General features: G+C 42.7%; 1 protein-coding gene across 1 annotated transcript; it reads left to right on the forward strand.

Moving 5' to 3' along the window:
* Nucleotides 1-1,580: 1,580 nt before the first annotated feature.
* LOC307209854 (vomeronasal type-2 receptor 26-like) lies at nt 1,581-11,801 on the forward strand (the record flags this gene model as incomplete). The annotated part of the gene is made up of 6 exons (XM_079965218.1): nt 1,581-1,789; nt 2,822-3,113; nt 5,051-5,215; nt 7,319-7,546; nt 9,499-9,625; nt 10,894-11,801. 6 exons carry the CDS (start codon nt 1,581-1,583, stop codon nt 11,799-11,801), a joined length of 1,929 nt encoding a protein of 642 aa, XP_079821344.1.
* Nucleotides 11,802-18,933: the final 7,132 nt, after the last annotated feature.

Raw genomic sequence — 18,933 nt, forward strand, 5'->3', positions numbered from 1 at the left:
AGGTCAATTCTCCCATCCATGATCAAGTCATAGATGGCACCGGTCTTATTGGTGGAGAAAAGGTTAACCTGCAAAAGAAGTCTTAACTGAGGGTGGGTAGGGTGGGAGAGGCTCTGGAGCCAACTGACGATTCCCAGGTAAGATCCTCCCCCTATTGTGCGGGCAGGTACTTTCTCCCCCTACCTGACCTTGGCAATGCCTCCCCAGGCGGGATTGGGCAACTGACTGAGTTAGGTGTAGACGTCCACGTATCCCATCTGGGGTGAGGTGAAGCCAAACCTGCGCTAATGGTGCCATATAGGGACCAGGGGGCTGCACGCACCACCCAAAGGGCGGCCCCCATTTAATGTGGGGAGCGGTCATTTGGGTTTTCACAAACCCTGTAACCCTAACACATGTACTTTTATTCAGGTTTATTTCCTAAACTGTTCCCTAAATATATGAGTTAAACAGGACAATCAGCCTCTATAAATTTCAGATAGGCTAACTTTTGTCACCTTGCCAACAAAGACCTGTATAGTTAAAGCTATGGTTTTCCCAGTAGTGATGTATGGAAGTGAGAGTTGGACCATAAAGAAGGCTGATCACTGAAGAATTGATGCTTTTGAATTCTGGTGCTAGAGGAAACTCTTGAGAGTCCCATGGACTGCAAGAAGATCAAACCTATCCATTCTTAAGGAAATCAGCCCTGAGTGCTCACTGGAAGGATAGATTGTGAAGCTGAGGCTCCAATACTTTGGTCACCTCATGAGAAGAGAAGACTCCCTGGAAAAGACCCTGATGTTGGGAAAGATGGAGGGCACAAGGAGAAGGGGACGACAGAGGATGAGATGGTTGGACAGTGTTGTCGAAGGGACCAGCATGAGTTTGACCAAACTGCGGGAGGCAGTGGAAGACAAGAGTGCCTGGTGTGCTCTGGTCCATGGGGTCACGAAGAGTCAGACACGACTAAACGACTAAACAACAACAAACTTTTGTCACAGAGCATCTGGTTGTTCTTTGACAATTATCTCACAGGATCTGAAAGATTCCCCACCAGAGATTCATCATAATAATAATGATGATCATCACAACAGCGAGTCTCTGTTTTTTCCACAAATGTTTGGATATGACCAGCTTCCTGCTCCAGTGTCCTGCTCAGAATTTAAAGCCACAGCTGGGAGCCTTTTGCAAAGATGTTTTTCTCCAGCCCTGCACCTGTGCATGAAGAGTTCAGGATGCTGTGAAGGCAATGCGTCTTTCCCTTATAATTTTCAAAATCATAGTTATCATTCTCATCTTCTTCTCAACAAAACTCCAGATGTTTGTCCAAAGATCACCTTTGAGTCCATTGAAATAAACCTCAAAATTGAGAGCAATAATTGCACCTGAGCTGGAAATGCCTTCTGCACCTCTGGGATTTTGGGCTGAGCTTTAGGTAGGTCGGACTACGTGGGTGTGAGGTTTCAGATGTGAAGTCTTGGTTGGGCTCCATTCACATTAAGAATGCTACTGATCATTGTACACAGAGTTTGGCTTCATCTAATGATTCTTTGAGAGGAGCAGTCACAAGGGAAGGGGCTGTTCCAGGAAGACACAGAATGGCACTGCTCCTGCGGCTCCTGCTGCTGCTGCCTTTTGCAGATTGTGGGATGGAGATGAAATGCCCCTTAACTTTTGAGAGAGATTGGCTAGACAGATTCAATTATTACAGGCCAGGAGACCACCTCATTGGTGGGGTCATCTCTGCCACAAGGGCTTTATTCAATCCACACAAATTCAATGAGCCTCCCTCAACCAGCTTTTACCAGTAAGTCATTTTATAGGCATGGGTTTACTGCTGCTCCACTAGCCACCGATTTCGTGAGCCCCAAATACCAGGCACTCTCCAGCTTCTCTTAAATCCCTGTACTCCTTTGGTGGATGCTACGACACCATCAGCCGCCAGCCTTTTCAGAAACTGCTGCTAGTAAAGTCCCTTTTCAACTGTAAAGCATAGTAGCATAGGACAATGACATAAATTTCATCTGCAGAACAAACACCCGATTCATTGTTTTTCAGCCCAGTGAGACAGAGCCATGTGTCTAAATCCATTTTATCTTGGTTTTGTGAGTGGAAAAGTTCAGGGCACCCTAGCCTTTGCTGCTGTCCCTTCCTCCCCCAAATGCAATCCTTCCATGTACCACCTATGTAAACAGTAAACTTTGCTCAATTCCAGCTTTTCTGTAGTAAAATAGGACCAGATTCACTATGAACCTCAGCAACCTAACAGCTGCTGGTACATTTTCAAAGAAACTCTTGTAAATCACTTTTAGATTACATATTTATTGCACATGCATTCTGTTTTGTTTCCACAGAGCTTGAAGGAAAGGTATATGATACCTGCTGTTTATTGAGCATTCTTACCTGTACTTACCTGTTTGCCTTATATGACATTGCAGAACAAACAAACAATACAAGCAACTCGCAGACCAGTATACTAGATAGCACTGTAATTCTTATTGCATAATATACATGATTTAGTAACAAAAACAAAATGTGTGCATTTGTAAATTCTCTAATATATTTGAAATCAATCTTTGAAAGTCCGCAGAAGTATAATAAGTCTATGGTTGAAACAAAGTAATAGATGCTATCTTGTGGGCTAAGTGGTAAAACTTTTCTTTAGGCTTTCATGGTGCCGAAGTAGTAAGTGAATAACAACGGACAGTGATCCCGGATAATCTGACTGTTTTTCTGGAATCTTCTTCAGCACAACCCATAGATTAGAAAAATGACCACTGAATAACCGTGTTATTGAATGTTGGATGCTTAAGATGTTGGCATATGTATGCTTTTGCAGGAAAGCATCCACAAAATATTGGCAACTCCTGTCCTTCTTGTTTGCCATTCAAGATATCAACCAGAACCCCAGGCTTTTACCCAACATCACTCTGGGCTACAGCATCCATGAGAACTTCTTTGATGGGAGGGTAACGTGCGAATCTTTGCTAGACCTGCTCTCCACTGGGCAGGCAAATGTTCCAAACTACAACTTTGGAGGACAGAATAACCTGCTTGCTGTTCTTGAAGGGGCTGACACTCAAAACTCCATCCAGATTTCGAACATGTTGGGCACCTATAAAATCCCTCAGGTAGGGACGGAGAGGGTGTGGCATCTTCTGGCTGACTGTGTGGTGTGGATGTTAAATGAAAATGGAGACAGACACTTGCTTCTAAAACAGTATTGCAAAAGTAAATAAATTGATTTACTTATTTGTATTGCAAAAGTGATTTGAGAGAGCTTTCACTGCTCCTGGAGGACAGCATACATCTTTCTTTTATCACGTACTCATTATTACTCAAATGGGATACTCAGAATTTGAAAACAACACAAGGGAGCCTCCCACATACCAGTTTACTGTTGACTTGATGCTTCTTATGTGTGAAAGATTTGTGTGCTCTTGATATCCAGTCGTCCTCATCAAAATGATGAGGACCTGGGATGTCAAGGCTCTGAATAACATCAGGTGGTTATGAGAATCAAAGGAAACTTATGAAACAACTATTATGAATATTGTAATGAAATGATCTGTGTTCCGTTTCAAATAGAATCTGGTATAATAATAATAATAATAATAATAATAATAATAATTCTCAAGCAAAGACAGACATTGACAGTTTTATTTTCTTCCCATTTCTTAAGGATCCCTAGCAAGGAATTTGCTTTTTTGCAGTTGCCACATGCTGAGTCAATATGAGCTACCTGCTAGGACCTCATGGTCTCATTCCTGGTCTGTCAATACTAGTTCTGACCCCATGAGTGTATATAGCAGATAGTAGGTTTGGGATTGCAGCCTTGAGCCACATTGGCTTTTTTCAATGAATAAGTAAGGGAATGGAGAGTGTAGCAGGAACCCCCCCCACCCCAATCATTCTGTTTGTATAAACTTCACACACACACACACACACGCCACATTTCTGTTATAAATTCATAGAAAATCAATCATACATCGGATTTGCACTGTTTCATTTTATTTTTACTCCATATGACAAGAACTAACAAAGGGGGGTGACTTAGTCCTGGTCAGCCATAATCCCTTCACTGTCTCAGCACATACACAGGAGCCCTGCCCATACCAACCCTGATGATCCCAGACAGAAGACAATCAAGATCACAAAGAACCTGCATATGGGAGTGGATTCAGCATGGACTGAAACAAAGGACACTGATCAGATCTTCCCTCAGGGGGCAGGAAACTGCAAACTCCCCTTTGTCCCCTGGAAGTGACTCATGGGGAAGGGGAGAGAAGGGAACCAGTCAGGTGACAGGACACTCAGGTTACCACCAACTCCTCCCTCAAGCCCTCCTTTCTGTAATGTATGCATGATGTTTCTGGGGGTGGGCTAGGCCTAGAGGAGGGGAATTTCAAAAGTTTTATAAGACCTTGCACACTATTCTTCTGGGTCTTTCCTCTCTCCTGCACGTGAGGGGAATACCCTGTTGCAACAGTTCAATAAAGGCCAAGCCTACAGGCTGCTGTTTTGCTCCACGTTATCCTGGTTGGTGTCTTTGTTTTGTCCAAGGGAGCCCTCGGATTTTTCCTGTAACATGAGCAATGCTGACAAAAAGCCAGCAGGGCTGTTCCCTTTGGGCAAAACAGCAACATGGGAATGGTGATGGCTCTAAGTATGTTGTGTGTTTGTAAAAGAGTAGAGGAGACCAGCCATAGTCCTGGTGGTTGTATCCCTAATATTGGGGAAAACTGATACATTAAGTGAAACACAGAAAGTTTTGTTTTATTAATAAAATAATAATAATAATAATAATAATAATAATAATCCACTAGATATTTTAGAAATCTCTGAATTATGTACAACATTAAAATAGTAACAAAATCATAAAAACAAAGGTACAATATAAATCCAGCGAAACAGTAGTATAAAAGTATGCAAAAATAAATAAGAATAGGGATTTGAGGAACATGGTCCTGCTGAAGAAATGCCTAGGCAAAAGAATTTGTTATTTTGGGCTATGAAATCAGCTTTGATTCGAAATGTAACAAGCCAACAATCTTCCTTTCTTTGCTAGGTCAGTTATGCTTTTGTCTCTCATGTTCTGAATGATAAGAGGCAGTTTCCTTTTTTCTACCGGATGGTCCCCAAAGAAGAAGCCCTGTACCCAGGGATTGTCAAGCTGCTCCATCACTTCAGATGGACCTTCATTGGCCTCCTTGCACCAGACACTGACAACGGAGTGAGGTTCATGAAGACCTTGACACCTGTGCTCATTGAGAGTGGGATTTGTGTTCCCATCTCACAAATCGTCAAAGGAGGACTGAATTTTGCACCAATAAATTTTCTTTCATTTTCTAAGTGGAAACAAGTTAATCTGTTTGTTTACTACGTAGACAATATTTATGTCTTAAATGGAATTTTATTTATAGAACTGATGTACAAGTTGATAAAACCTGTCGGGGGGAAAGTCGTGATCACAACAGCAATGTGGGACATCTCATTGGAGTTGATGTATGGAGGCTTATCTCTCCAACCTATCCATGGTATTTTTTCTTTCTTAATTGAGACAAATAAACAGACAAACAATGGTGATTTGCTACCCCTATTGTTTGCTGTCAATGAGTTTGTGGAGGAAGGTTTTAATTGTTCATATTTAAAGCATGCACTGGCAGCGAAAGGCTGTGCAAGGTGCAGAGAGAGAGAGAATCTGGAGATGCTGTCACAAGATGATTGGGCGGGAATCCTCTCTCTCGACAACCACAGGATCTACAACACGGTCCAAGCTGTGGCACACTCCTTAAATGCTGCAGATTCATCAAGATCTAGGCAAAGAGTTATGGACAGTCTGAAAATTCAAAAGCTACAGCCATGGCAGGTATTTCCTTTCTCATCTCAGATATCTCTACCAAATATGGAGATTGACTGTAAAGTCAATTGACTGTGGGAAGGTGAAATTTTGGAAACCCCTTTGTGAAGTGCCCTGAATTGGTCCCTCTTTATTCCCCCCTTACACTTCCTTCTAAGGAACAACGGTAACAATGCCAAACATTGGCCTAACCACCCGCTTTGTCTTCTGTGACTCATTTTAATTAAGACCCTTGCCTTTTACATATATGTTCCTTTGTGAATGGAATATCATACCCTCCAACATTTCTCTGAGGAAAATAGGGAGGCCCCAAATAATAATAATAATAATAATAATATTCTGCCCATCTAACTGGATTCCCCCAGCAGCTCTGAACAGTTTCCAACATATATAAAAACATAATAAAACATTAAATATTAAAAAGCTCCCCTATACTTGGGTACATTCATATGTCTTCTAAAGGTTGTGTAGTTGCTTAGCTCCTTGGCTCCAGGGGCACATTCATCCATACTCTCCAACATTTCTCTGATGAAAATAAGTACGTTCTAAGGGAAAGCAGGACATTCGGGGATCAAATAAAAAACCAGGACAGCTTCTGTAAATCCGGGACTGTGCCTGGAAAATAGGGACACTTGGAGGGTCTGGGATATGTCATTGCACAAGCTCTCCCTGAGTTATCTTCCCTCCTGACTGATGTGCTACTTGGGCACCTACCAAGCTCCACTAAGCTCCATCTTTTCTCCTAATGGGCTGTGTGTTGCTGGAGCCTGAATCAAGCAAGTGCCTGCTTAGCTTAGGTTCTCATTATGTTAATGTCTGATATATATGGATATATGTACAGTGGTACCTCGGGTTACAGACGCTTCAGGTTACAGACTCCGCTAACCCAGAAATAGTACCTCGGGTTAAGAACTTTGCTTCAGGATAAGAACAGAAATCGTGCTCTGGCACGGCGGCAGCAGGCCCCATTAGCTAAAGTGGTGCTTCAGGTTAAGATCAGTTTCAGGTTAAGAACGGACCTCTGGAATTAATTAAGTTCTTAACCCGAGGTACCACTGTAATATTTCTGGTGTCTTTACATTGTTGACCCATTAATATGCATTGAACTAACCTATCCCTCCTTTTATATATCAAAATTTATTGTATTTGTTTTCATACAAAGCATATAATAGCTATGTGCAGGGAATATGTTTCGATCAAGGAGCACAATTTAATGTTGAAGCAAGAATGTCTGTCCCAACTACATAAGAAGGACATCATATTTTACAGTGCTACCCTAAGACTTGCTCGCCAGAAGTCCCATTAAGTTCAATGGGTTATATTCTTAGATAAGCATGCACGGGATGGGAGCCTAGGCTTTTTGACTTGGGTGTGAGCCCCATTGGGCGAAAACAGTGAAAAAGACACACAGCTACTTGAGTCTGCACAGTGTCGTTTCACATATTCTGAGCATTGCCTTTTTCTTGGCTATTCTAGCTCCACCCTTTCCTGGGAAATGGTCAGTTTTACAATTCTTCCAAAGAGGGAGTGTATTTGGATGAGAATGGGGAATTGGCAGCCGATTTGGACATTGTGAACTGGGTGAGGTTTCCCAATAAGTCCATCCTCGGAGTCAAATTTGGGAATATCAAGAGACAGGGATCCCCACTCCTTCAGTTGACCATCGACCAGGATGCCATTATATGGCCCAAATGGTTCAACCAGGTGGGTGAAATAATTTCTTTCATTTTATTGCATCTCCCATCTCATAAGCTTTTATAATGACGCCATGTTTTTTTTGTGGGGCTACCTTCAAAGGCTTTGTCAACATCAAAATGCCACATTTCTTAATTATCTAATGGTGGGTCCCTGTGAAACTCTGTATATATAGGCCCCATAATTTGGGGTGCAATTTTAAGGGGGTTGTTTAATTTAGCAACTAGATGCGGTGTCCCAAAGCTTCCACACACCCTCTCCTATTTATACCATAAAGAAAATATATCCCTCACATACAAAAAAAAAAAAAAAAAAAAAACCCTCCCAACCCTTTTCTACCTCAAACACAGGTTGTGGGGAAGTGGAACCACTTCACTTTATACTATTTATTCTTATTAAGCGTGGCTAGCCCAATACCCTTATCCAGACTTTTAGAAAGTTTCATGTGGCTCCCAAGAGCCCCCTCCTCCTTTTTTAAATAGCATTTATTGAAAAAGTCTTTATTGACTTCTCCAGTAGAACTACTGTTGCTATACTGCCCAAATGTTTTGTGATCCACGCCCAGCAAATAAAATTCCCTGGGTGAGTGATAAGGAAAGTAGAAAAATGAATTCCCATATTGGTGCCAATGCAACAGAGAAGGCCCTTCTCCATTTTTCAAGAGAAAATGCTATCCTATCCTACGTAGCTCAAAGTTCATCTTTGCAGATATTGGGGAGGTCCTCCTCTAAGAATTGCATTCTGGGCCATTGAGATCTTTATACACACATGCCAACATCCTAAACTAGACCGCAAACATACAGTCTTTATTTCTCACTGGGTTCAGTTCTCCCCATTTCTCCATTAGCTTTACATTATTTATTTGTTGACTTGTTTGCCTGTTTGTTTTTAGAAAACTCATCTTCACCCTAATTTTGGCACAACTTCCTCCTAACTTGCATGTTTTAATGGGCAATCCTAAAATCTCTTGGAGGATTGGTGATGTGTAATCCCATTTGGCTGCTTCCTCATTGAACAGCCCAGCAGCTGCATTTTGTACCAGCTGCATTTTCCAAACTGTCTTCAAAGTTATCCTGATTATAGGACAGCCAGACAGTTGTCAGAGCTTGGATAACAGAGACTGGACCTATCCTGTCCTGGAACAGCCATGGCAAGTGAAGCTGCCAGGCCCGGAAAGAGCCGCTGTTTCCCACTGATACCATCTGGGTCTCAAGCAACTATGCAGCATAGGTGCCATTTCACGCCGAAGATTGTGGGTGCCCACAAGAAAAGGGCTTCAGCTTTGCCCATTAAGTTTGTAGCTGCCCAGCCCCACAAATATATTATTGTGGGCGCTGAAGTGTCAGGAATGAGCCAGCTCCTAGTGGAACTTTACAGCCGGCTGCAGAATGCAGTCTGAACAGTGGTCAGTGCCCACTGCTACTCCCCCACCCCTTGGAATGCCGGTTGCCGAGGGAACGACTGAGAGCATCAAAGCTCTCAGAAAGCTCAAACAGGTGGGAACAGACACAGAGATAGTCTGTCAGAACAGGAAGAGGCTGGAGCTAATCCAATAAGTCCAAAGAGTCGGCGAATGGGAGGGCTGCTAGATAGGAAGCAAAACAAGAGACACAAGGGGCGATGGTTCAATATATTCTGCAGACACCGGAAGGAGTCTTCAGAAGGGTCATCTTGAGTGATAATGCCAGTGGCTGCATTAGAGCTGTCCGGAGCTATCTGTTTGTTTTTGCAATAAATCCTCCTTTTTAATTACCTATGCTTACTGTGTTATCAAGCTGGGAACCTGGACTCCTGACACGAAGCACTGATGGCCCCCTGGAGTTGGCTCCAGTGCTATGCAGATGTAGTTTTTAGTAACAAGCTTCAAATTAAAATTGTGCCCTTCCCAACCCTGTGCCTCATTTCCATAGAAAAATTAGGCCTAACCCATTTTCCTCGACACCCCTTGTTTTTATGTTCAGACCCTGCCTCCATCCAGGTGTGTGGAAAGTTGTCGCCCTGGATTTGTCAAGATGGTTCAGGAAGGAAAACCACTCTGCTGCTACGACTGCAATCCCTGCCCAGAAGGAACCATCTCCTCTCAAGAAGGTGGGTGACTCCAGTGGCTTTTTATAGGGGAAATTTAGAACTGGCTATAATCCGTGCACAGAGTGTGACCCTCTACAAAACACCTGTGCATTTTCCTCCTGTGTGTGCATACATGCTTTCTTATTTAGAGTCACATTCCATGACCTTTAGAAATCTACACAGAGTTGGAGAGAATAATCAGAACTGGGAAATCGACAGCATAGATGCAGAAGACTGTTCATCAAGCTTTTCACAGTAGGCATCATGCACTCCAACATGTGGCATTATTTTCAGGCACAAATGTTTCATAGAATTCTGCCCCTTCCAGAGTGTCATATTGGATATTTTTGGGAGCAGGAGCCTATTCATAATATGGACATATTCTCAAGAAACATTGGTGAATGCTGTGTGGAGAGTGGCAGTGCAGTCCACAGAAACTCAAGGTGTGATCTTCAACTTGGGAAACCTGAGTTCTGCCCAAAGTTTCACAAGTTTCATAACTGTTCCATATTTTAAATTGTTGTCCTGATGATAATTTATGGCATTTCTGATAGATAGAAATACAGTGGTGCCCCGCAAGACGAACGCCTCGCAAGACGGAAAACCCGCTAGACGAAAGGGTTTTCCGTTTTGGAGGCACTTTGCAAAACGAATTTCCCTATGGGCTTGCTTCGCAAGACGAAAATGTCTTGTGAGTTCCTGCGGGTTTTTCCCCCTCCCCCCCCTTTTCCTAAGCCGCTAAGCCGCTTATCAGCTGATCTGCTGATAAGCCGCTTAATAGCTGATCGCTAAAAGCCGCTAAACCGCTAATAGCGCTAATCCACTAAACTGTCAATGGGCTTGCTTCGCAAGACGAAAAAACCGCTATACGAAGAGCCTCACGGAACGGATTAATTTCGTCTTGCGAAGTACCACTGTACATCAATAATATAAATACCTGCTAAGCAAGGAACAGGGATGACTAGAAGACTTTAAGCTAGTCCATTTTCCTTCCCTGAAACCACATGACAGTGTTATTGTGACTTTAAAGGAGGGCGTTCTGCATTGTGGTGCCTAGCAGATGGAATGTCCTCCCTGTTGACTTCACAACTAATGCAAGACACGCCTGTTGCCTCAGGTTTTACCTGACATGGAATATTCGTAATACTGTTTCTTGATCCCATTTATCACATACGATTGTATTGGATTTTTTAATGTTTTCTAATAGTGTGTACCAGTTTGGCATTACTTTCTGAAAATGGAAAGCAATTTAGGAGGATATAAGATCGATAATACTCTTTTTTTTGCAGATGCAGAGCATTGTACCAAGTGTCCAGAGAATCAGCATCAAAACAATGACAAAGATCAATGTGACCCTAAGGTTATCACCTTCCTGACTTATGAAGAACACATGGGGATTGTCCTATCTTCCTTTGCCCTCTTCTTATCCATAACCACAAGTTTTGTGTTAGGAATCTTCATTACATACAAGAAAACTCCCATAGTCAAAGCCAACAACCGGGACCTCTCTTACATCCTCCTTCTCTCACTCCTGCTTTCATTTTTGTCTTCCTTCCTCTTCATTGGCCAGCCAAGGAAAGTGAACTGCCTTCTCCAGCAAACAGCCTTCAGCATCATCTTCTCTGTTGCCGTCTCTTCTGTGTTGGCCAAAACCATCACTGTGGTGCTGGCCTTCCTGGCCACAAAGCCAGGGAACAAGGTGAGGAGATGGCTGGGGAAGAGTCTCACCAACTCCATTGTCATTGCCTGCTCCAGTGTCCAAGTTGTCATCTGCACCATCTGGCTGGGCATCTCCCCCCCTTTCCCAGAGCCTGACATGCACTCCCAGCCCCGAGAGATCATCCTGCAATGTAATGAAGGATCTGTTGCCATGTTTTATGGTTCCCTTGGCTACATGGGCTTCCTGGCTGCCATCTGCTTCACTGTGGCTTTCCTGGCCAGGAAACTCCCAGGGTCCTTCAATGAAGCCAAGCTGATCACCTTCAGCATGCTGGTCTTCTGCAGTGTTTGGGTGTCCTTTGTGCCCACCTACCTGAGCACCAAGGGGAAATACATGGTAGCCGTGCAGGTCTTCTCCATCTTGACCTCCAGTGCTGGGCTTCTGGGCTGCATCTTCCTTCCCAAGTGCTACATTATTTTATTGCGGTCTGATCTGAATACAAAGGCATATATAACAACAACTAAATTAGAAATCTGATTATTCGAAGACTTTTTTCCCAAAGGTGTCATTTCGTAATTTTAATGCCGAACCTCAGTGTTGCTGTTGCTGTTGTTTTACGTTACAGAAATATCCTTCATCTTACCACTATGTTCATACACTGTTCTAGGGCCTTTCCAGGAATTCATGGTTATGCCGAGAAATAAGAGCTGAGTATCTTCAGCATTCTGATGGCACCTTGTTCCAAAATTCTTTTTTTTTTTTTTTGCATAAATCTTTTATTAAATCTTTTTTTTTATGATGCTACAAAATAAAAAAACAAAGTTATACAAAAACAAAAGTAGAAAAAGAAACGGAAAGAGAAAGATGTACAGTGGTACCTCTGGTTAAGTACTTAATTCGTTCCGGAGGTCCATTCTTAACCTGAAACTGTTCTTAACCTGAAGCACCACTTTCGCTAATGGGGCCTCCTGCTGCCACTGCGCTGCTAGAGCACGATTTCTGTTCTCATCCTGAAGCAAAGTTCTTAACCCGAGGTACTATTTCTGGGTTAGCGGAGTTTGTAACCTGAAGCGTCTGTAACCTGAAGCGTATGTAACCCAAGGTATCACTGTACATGTTTAGGGGGAGAAGGGGAGAAGGAAAGAGAGAGAGAGAGAGAGAGAGAGAGAGAGAGAAGCAAAGCGAAATACTTTCTGATTCTCTGCCTGCCAGTTACATAAAAATAATTATTCAAACCATTTGCTTCACAATAACATCCCGCTAAAAACAAGTATTGTTCAAACTTAAATCCCAAATACCACCGGGTTGGTGCCTCCAACAATGGCAGAATTCCTCTGATCGGGAGGAATTTGCTCCGTGGAAATCAGGGTCTGGCCGCCATGGTGAAGGTGGAGACCCACTAAAAATCACAGGCGGGAGAAGCCTGTGAACGTGGGATTCAGCTGGCACCTTTTGCGCCTCCCCTACTCGTGGGGAGACCTGGTTTCGGGGATCCGGAGCGACGTGGGGTGAGCGGTGCAGTGCTTCGAATTGACTGCTTCTTTCACAGAGTGAAGCCGCACTGCTGTTGCCAGAGAGCACTGACTTTTTCCTGCGGACAATTTGATTCTAAACAACCTCCCGTGAGTAGAACGGAAAACTGGATTTTTAAATGTCTTAATTTGGCACCGGAACGGGGAGGTTTCAAACAGGAAGTCCGCCTCCCCCTTTTGTAAATAGATTGAAGCAAAGAGCTTGCAAACTAAAGTCCTGGAAAGTCCTCTGTAAAGGATTAAACTTCCATCGGCTAAAATCATTAAACCCCCCTTGGAAGCAGGAGAAGAGGAGGGAGAGAAATTTGGGCTCGCGTAAGCCTGCAGGAGAGAGTGAAGAAAGTTAAATTACCACCGCTCTGAACCTGGAAACGGGCTGCTAGTAAGACTGACGTTTTGGGAAAGTTCACTGACAGAGAATAAAACGTATCTTGACAGCTAGTTAAATAAGAGAAATACATTGTTTCCATTGTCTCCTTCTGCGTTTAAAAAGGAGTAAAAGTAACTGAAAATTGAAACTAATTTTATTGCTTGAACTGCTTAAAAGGATTGATACAAATAGAAATTGTTTCCCTCTAGAGGGAGCCTTTGAACCTGTTCCAAGAGTTGAGCTAGTGGAATCTCCAGCTGCAAGATAAAAAACCGTGAGAACAAGGGATTGACCATGGATAGGTTAAGAATGTTGACAGAAGAAGCCTTCGTGATTGCATTATGTAAGATAAGTGATTCATTGGGACAGCTCCCCAAGAAGACGGATTTGATGACTATTAAAATGGATAACTTGGGACAAAAAGTGACTAATTTGGGACAAAGAGTGAACATCTATACAGAAGCCGTTCAGGAATCGATGCAGGAATCTACTTTGGTGTGGCAGGCTGTGGAGAAGGCGTCGGAGAAATTTGTTGTTGTTGAACCTAAAGTAATACAAGTGAAGAGGGAGAGAGCCCCAGCCTTACAGAGGCAATTTGATGACTATAAGTTGTTGCCTTCTATGATTGAATTCAGAGAAGGTCAGATTTTGAGGATTGGAGCCCTGCTTGGACTGGAGTAGGAAAGTTAGATAGATCACATCATGCAGGGATTTACTGACCTTTGGGACCTGGACCTGGGTCAGGAGGAGATTGGAGTTGTGGGGACTTTCAGATTTGGAGGGATTTTGAAACACATCCTGAAATATCTTTTGGATTTTAGTTTTAATTATGGAGATTTGGCTGACCTGTCAAGAAGGAATAAAAACATTGCTAGGTCGGAGCTTCCCCGAGATCTACTCTTCAGCATCAAAGGAAGGAAATTAAGAACAAGATCAGCAGAAGACAAAGTAAAGTGCATGTATAAATATGAAGAAGACCTGCAGAAGGGACTTGGAAAAGAGTTAAGAGCCTCGGACAGAAGATCACCAGGTAATGGACTATATGGAATTGACGGAAATGACTGGCAGAATCCGAGACCAGGGAGAAGAGACGGTGGAAGAAGATTGGAAAAAGTTAAAAGTTTATTTATAGAAATACTGTAAAATTAATGAGTGTCAGAAAAATGTTGGAATGAAATTATAAGGCTTTAGTAGAAATGTTATAAGGAGTTAAGCATAAATAAGTATTATAGTATTAATGGAAAATAAGGTTAAAATAAGTTAAGATAATTATATGACAGAAAATATAGAAAGATGGAAAGGAATTGCTGAAACAATTAATAGAAGTGGAATACAAAAAGGGAGGTGAGATGAGGTCGATGAAACAAGGGAATGAAAGATAAGGCATTGAAATGGTATGTATGTTTTTAAATTGTTTTTGCTTTGTTTTGTTTAGTCTAATATGTTAATGTTGCATTGTGTACTGTTTATATATTGTATCGTATTGTTTTTTTCTTTCTTTTGCTTCTTTTTTTGCTTTCTTTTTCTTCTTTATTGTAAGGTTTAAAAGTAATAAATATTATTTAAAAAAAAAAAGGAAAAGACCCTGATGTTGGGAAAGATGGAGGGCACAAGAAGAAGGGGACAACAGAGGACGAGATGGTGAGACAGTGTTCTCGAAGCTACCAGCATGAGTTTGACCAAACTGCAGGAGGCAGTGGAAGACAGGAGTGCCTGGCGTGCTCTGGTCCATGGGGTCACGAAGAGTCGGACACGACTAAACGACTAAACAACAACAACAAATTGATTCAAGGGCCTAATGAACCTAAATATTTTGGGTGGTGTCGTGTAAAATCTCTATGGCTCTGTCCTACTGCACCTGATCCTAAGAAGCAGGTTTCTTTTCCTTCCTGCCATCTATGGGCCCATGAAACTTAGGGGTCCGTGGGGGGGGAGACATTGCTTTGGAGTATCACTGTATGTCAGACAGTTAACAAAGCTCAGCAATACTATATTGCACTGGGACATAGTAGAACAACTATGTACACCACAGTTCTTTTAGCGTCCCTAGAGCCCAAGGAAAGTTGGAATGCAGTTATTCACATTCAGTATTGTAGCTGAAAGTGATTCTACATTTGTCTGCCTCTCAATCCAGACAGATAGCTTATTGAATGGAGCAACCAAGATTTTCCAGCAAAACTATCCCAACAAAACCCTCCCAGCAGAGATCCAACACAGGAAGGTTAGGTTGCAGCCAAGCAAATGTTACCAACACAAGGCTAGTCGTGCTCTCCTTTGCATTGATTTATTTGCCTCTGAATCACACCTCACAAGCTCCTTGAGCTTGTGACCTTGAGCTGCACGTGCAAGTGAGTACTCTGAATTAACTCTGCCTTGGCTTTTTATCTGCAAGGATAAACTGACACACTCTGGCACATTCTGACTCTGCAGTGGCCACAGGTCCCCTGTGCATAATGTACTGCTTTTTCAGAGACAAGTCACAGAAAATACCTGATCAACCAAACCATTGCTACTAATGCTCCTCTGACTTGTCTTATTTGCTAGCAGATGATAACTGAGGGACAGTTTTGCCATTGCAATATTCAGTCACATAGATGCACCCACAAGATGTTAGGATATAGTTCCGTTTCACCTTACAAGGGTACAGGCATGACGTTTGTGTATCACATGCCTGTTTACTCCCTGCTGGGAGCTTCTGTTGTATGTTGCTTTTGTATTACGGCTGTTTTTCCTGGAGATGAAGGGATACAGTCATGTTTTCCTTTGTTCCTGAACTATGCTGAATAAAGCTGTAAATATGCTCTCTCTGTCTGCATCCTCTGTTGTGGATGATCTATACACTCTGCTGACACAGTGTGCATGGGTCTCGGAATGTACCTGAGGCTCGTGTTGCTAACTGACTGATGCTGTTCCACAGGAGACCGGTGATCGTCCGGAGCCAGCTGGGGGCTTACCTGATGCCCTCGTCTCCCTGGCAGTATCCCAACACAGCATTCCCCATGAAGGGGCTGAGCAGCCACAAATTTCAGTGCCAGGGCCATCCATGCTGCATGGCACCCATGGCGTCGGGTATGCCCTATCATGGCACCAAAATGGCACTCCTTTTCAGTTGAGCCTGTTAGGATATTTCCGTTCCACCTTAAAAGGGAGCAGGCTTTGTGAGTCACAGAGTCTGCGCATTTCCTGTTCACAGGATGTTTCTGTTTTGATAGAGCTGTTGTCTCTCTCTCTCTGCGCCTGAACACGCAAGCAGGCAGTCATGTTTTTTTTCTTTGTCCTGACCAACGCTGAATAAACTTCTAAATAATACTCTCCTGAGTGCGTCTTTCGCTGTACGAACTCTGCAATAGAGCGTGCATCAGCTTTGAAATGTGGAAAGCTATTTTCTGGAGCTCGTGTCGCTAATTACTGCTACTGTATCTATGGGAGATCGATGGACGTCCGGAGTCGACGTGGAGGCAGTGATGGCCTTTGTCTCCCTGGCAGTATCCCAACAGAGCCATGGTTGTAAACTTACAGATACTGTGAAAAGATCCAGTCAAACTTCATTTAGTCAAATGGTTGCCATTCAAACTTTCTTCTCTGCTTGTTATGCTGCCTAACATTGACCTCGGAGAACACAGCACCTCTACTAACCACCACCACTGGCCAAACCCTGTTTTGTCTGTAGTGTCCCATTTCAGGTAAGACCTGCTCACCTCCCACTCAAGAGCTCCCTTGGGCAGAGAAGATGGTGTTGCAGAGGTTCCCCCCAAGACTTCCTCCCCCTTTGTTGGAGTGCTACTTTGGCCCTTATCAAGCTCCACTAAGCTCCAGTCTTTGTTGAAGGATCTGTGTGTATTGCTGGAGTCTGAATTAAGTGTCTGGGTGGCTGGTGTTTCTGTTTGATTTGGTTGGAGATTTGTAAAGTTTTTGTTCCATTGATACACATGAAACCAATCTATTCCACCTTTTATATACACCAGCATTTCTTGTATTTCTTCTTCACTTTATTTTTCCAGTTTCTTTTATTTGTTGTTCTAAAGATCAGGTATTGGCTGTGTACTGGGAATATGTTTCTATTAACATGCAGAATTTGATGCCGAGCCAAGAAGGTATCTCCCAATTCCATTTGCCCGATAATAAATGTTGGAAATGTAAAGAGATTGAAGGTACATTCTTTCACCTTTGGTGGACATGCCCAAAGATTAAGACCTTCTGGGAGATGATCTATAATGAAATGAAAAAGGTATTTAAATATACCTTCCAGAAGAAACCAGAGGCCTTTCTCTTGGGCATGGTCGGCCAATTGGTGCGAAAGGAGGATAGAACTTTTTTTATGTACGCCACAACAGCAGCAAGAATACTCATCGCAAAGTACTGGAAAATACAAGATTTACCCACCCGGGAAGAATGGCAGATGAAGGTGATAGAATATATCGAACTGGCTGAGATGACTGGCAGAATCCGGGACCAAGGAGAAGAGTTGGTGGAAGAAGACTGGAAAAAATTTAAAGTATATCTTCAAAAATATTGTAAAATTAAGGATTGTTAGAAAGATGTTGGGAAAAGAAAATTATGTGTTTTTAGCAGAAAAGACATAAAGGTTTAAGTAAAAATGAATTGGTGAAAGAGAGAAGGTAAAATTATAATATGTTAAGATAAATTATTAGGATAAAAACAAAGTTGGAAGGATTTGCTGGAATATTAAATTGAATTAGAATACAAAAATGGGAGGTGTGAGGAAGTCAAGGAAATAAGTGAATGTAAGTAAGTGAGTTAAAGGTTTGAATTGTTTTTTATTTCTTTTCTCTTTTTTCTGTTTCTTGATTTTTTTTTTACATGTATTGTTTTTTTCTTTTTCTTCCTTGGTTGTTTTCTTTTCTTTTTTTTCCTGTAACCTTTAAAATCTTAATAAAAAATTATTTTTTTAAAAAAGAAAGATATATTTTCTGGCACTACCCTATGCCTTGTTATCCAGATTTCCCATTAAGTTCAATGGGACACACAGATAAGAATGTACTGAATGGAACCTGGACTTACTTACCTGGGAGTAATCCCCATGGGCCACATGCCTCAATGAAAAAAGCAGTTCATAATTCTTAATGAATTAATGGTGAGTGGATTTCTGTGGGGGAACAGAGGTTTGCATGTCTCTGAATGTCATTTGTTGGGGAACAAGACCACCAAAGGTCTTGTAGTTAAACAGAGGGGACACTTATACATGTTTGGTGGACCTGTGAAAAAATCAAAAGCTTCTGGAACACAGTATACGACAAGCTTAAAAAACTGTTTAAGTGCCGTATTTTTTGCCCTATAGGACGCACTTTTCCCCCTCCAAAAATTAAGGGGAAATGTGTGTGCGTCCTATGGGGTGAATGCAGGCTTTCGCTGAAGCCTGGAGAGCGAGAGGGGTCGGTGCGCACTGACCCCTCTCGCTCTCCAAGCTTCAGGAAGCCTTGGGAGCCTCCAAACCAGGTCGGGGGACAGTGGAGCGCCGCCATCCCGCTGTTCCCCAACCTTGGTTTGGGCTTCAGGCAGATTTCCGCAAGGCGTGGGAGCCCAGCGTGAAGTCACACCGGTCTCCCAAGGCTTGCGGAGAGCTGCCAGTTCTGGGGGCTGGGGTCAGGGGAAGCTCGGGCTTCCCCCGCACCAACCCCATGCCTGGGGAGGGAAATAATTTTTTTTCTTTATTCCCTCCCCCAAACTAGGTGCGTACTATGAGCCGGTGCGTCCTATGGGGTGAAAAATACGGTATATCTTAATGAAAAATACATAAGCTTTTTTA

Source organism: Podarcis cretensis (genome assembly GCF_951804945.1).
Source record: "Podarcis cretensis genome assembly, chromosome: 2".
NCBI lineage: Eukaryota > Metazoa > Chordata > Lepidosauria > Squamata > Lacertidae > Podarcis > Podarcis cretensis.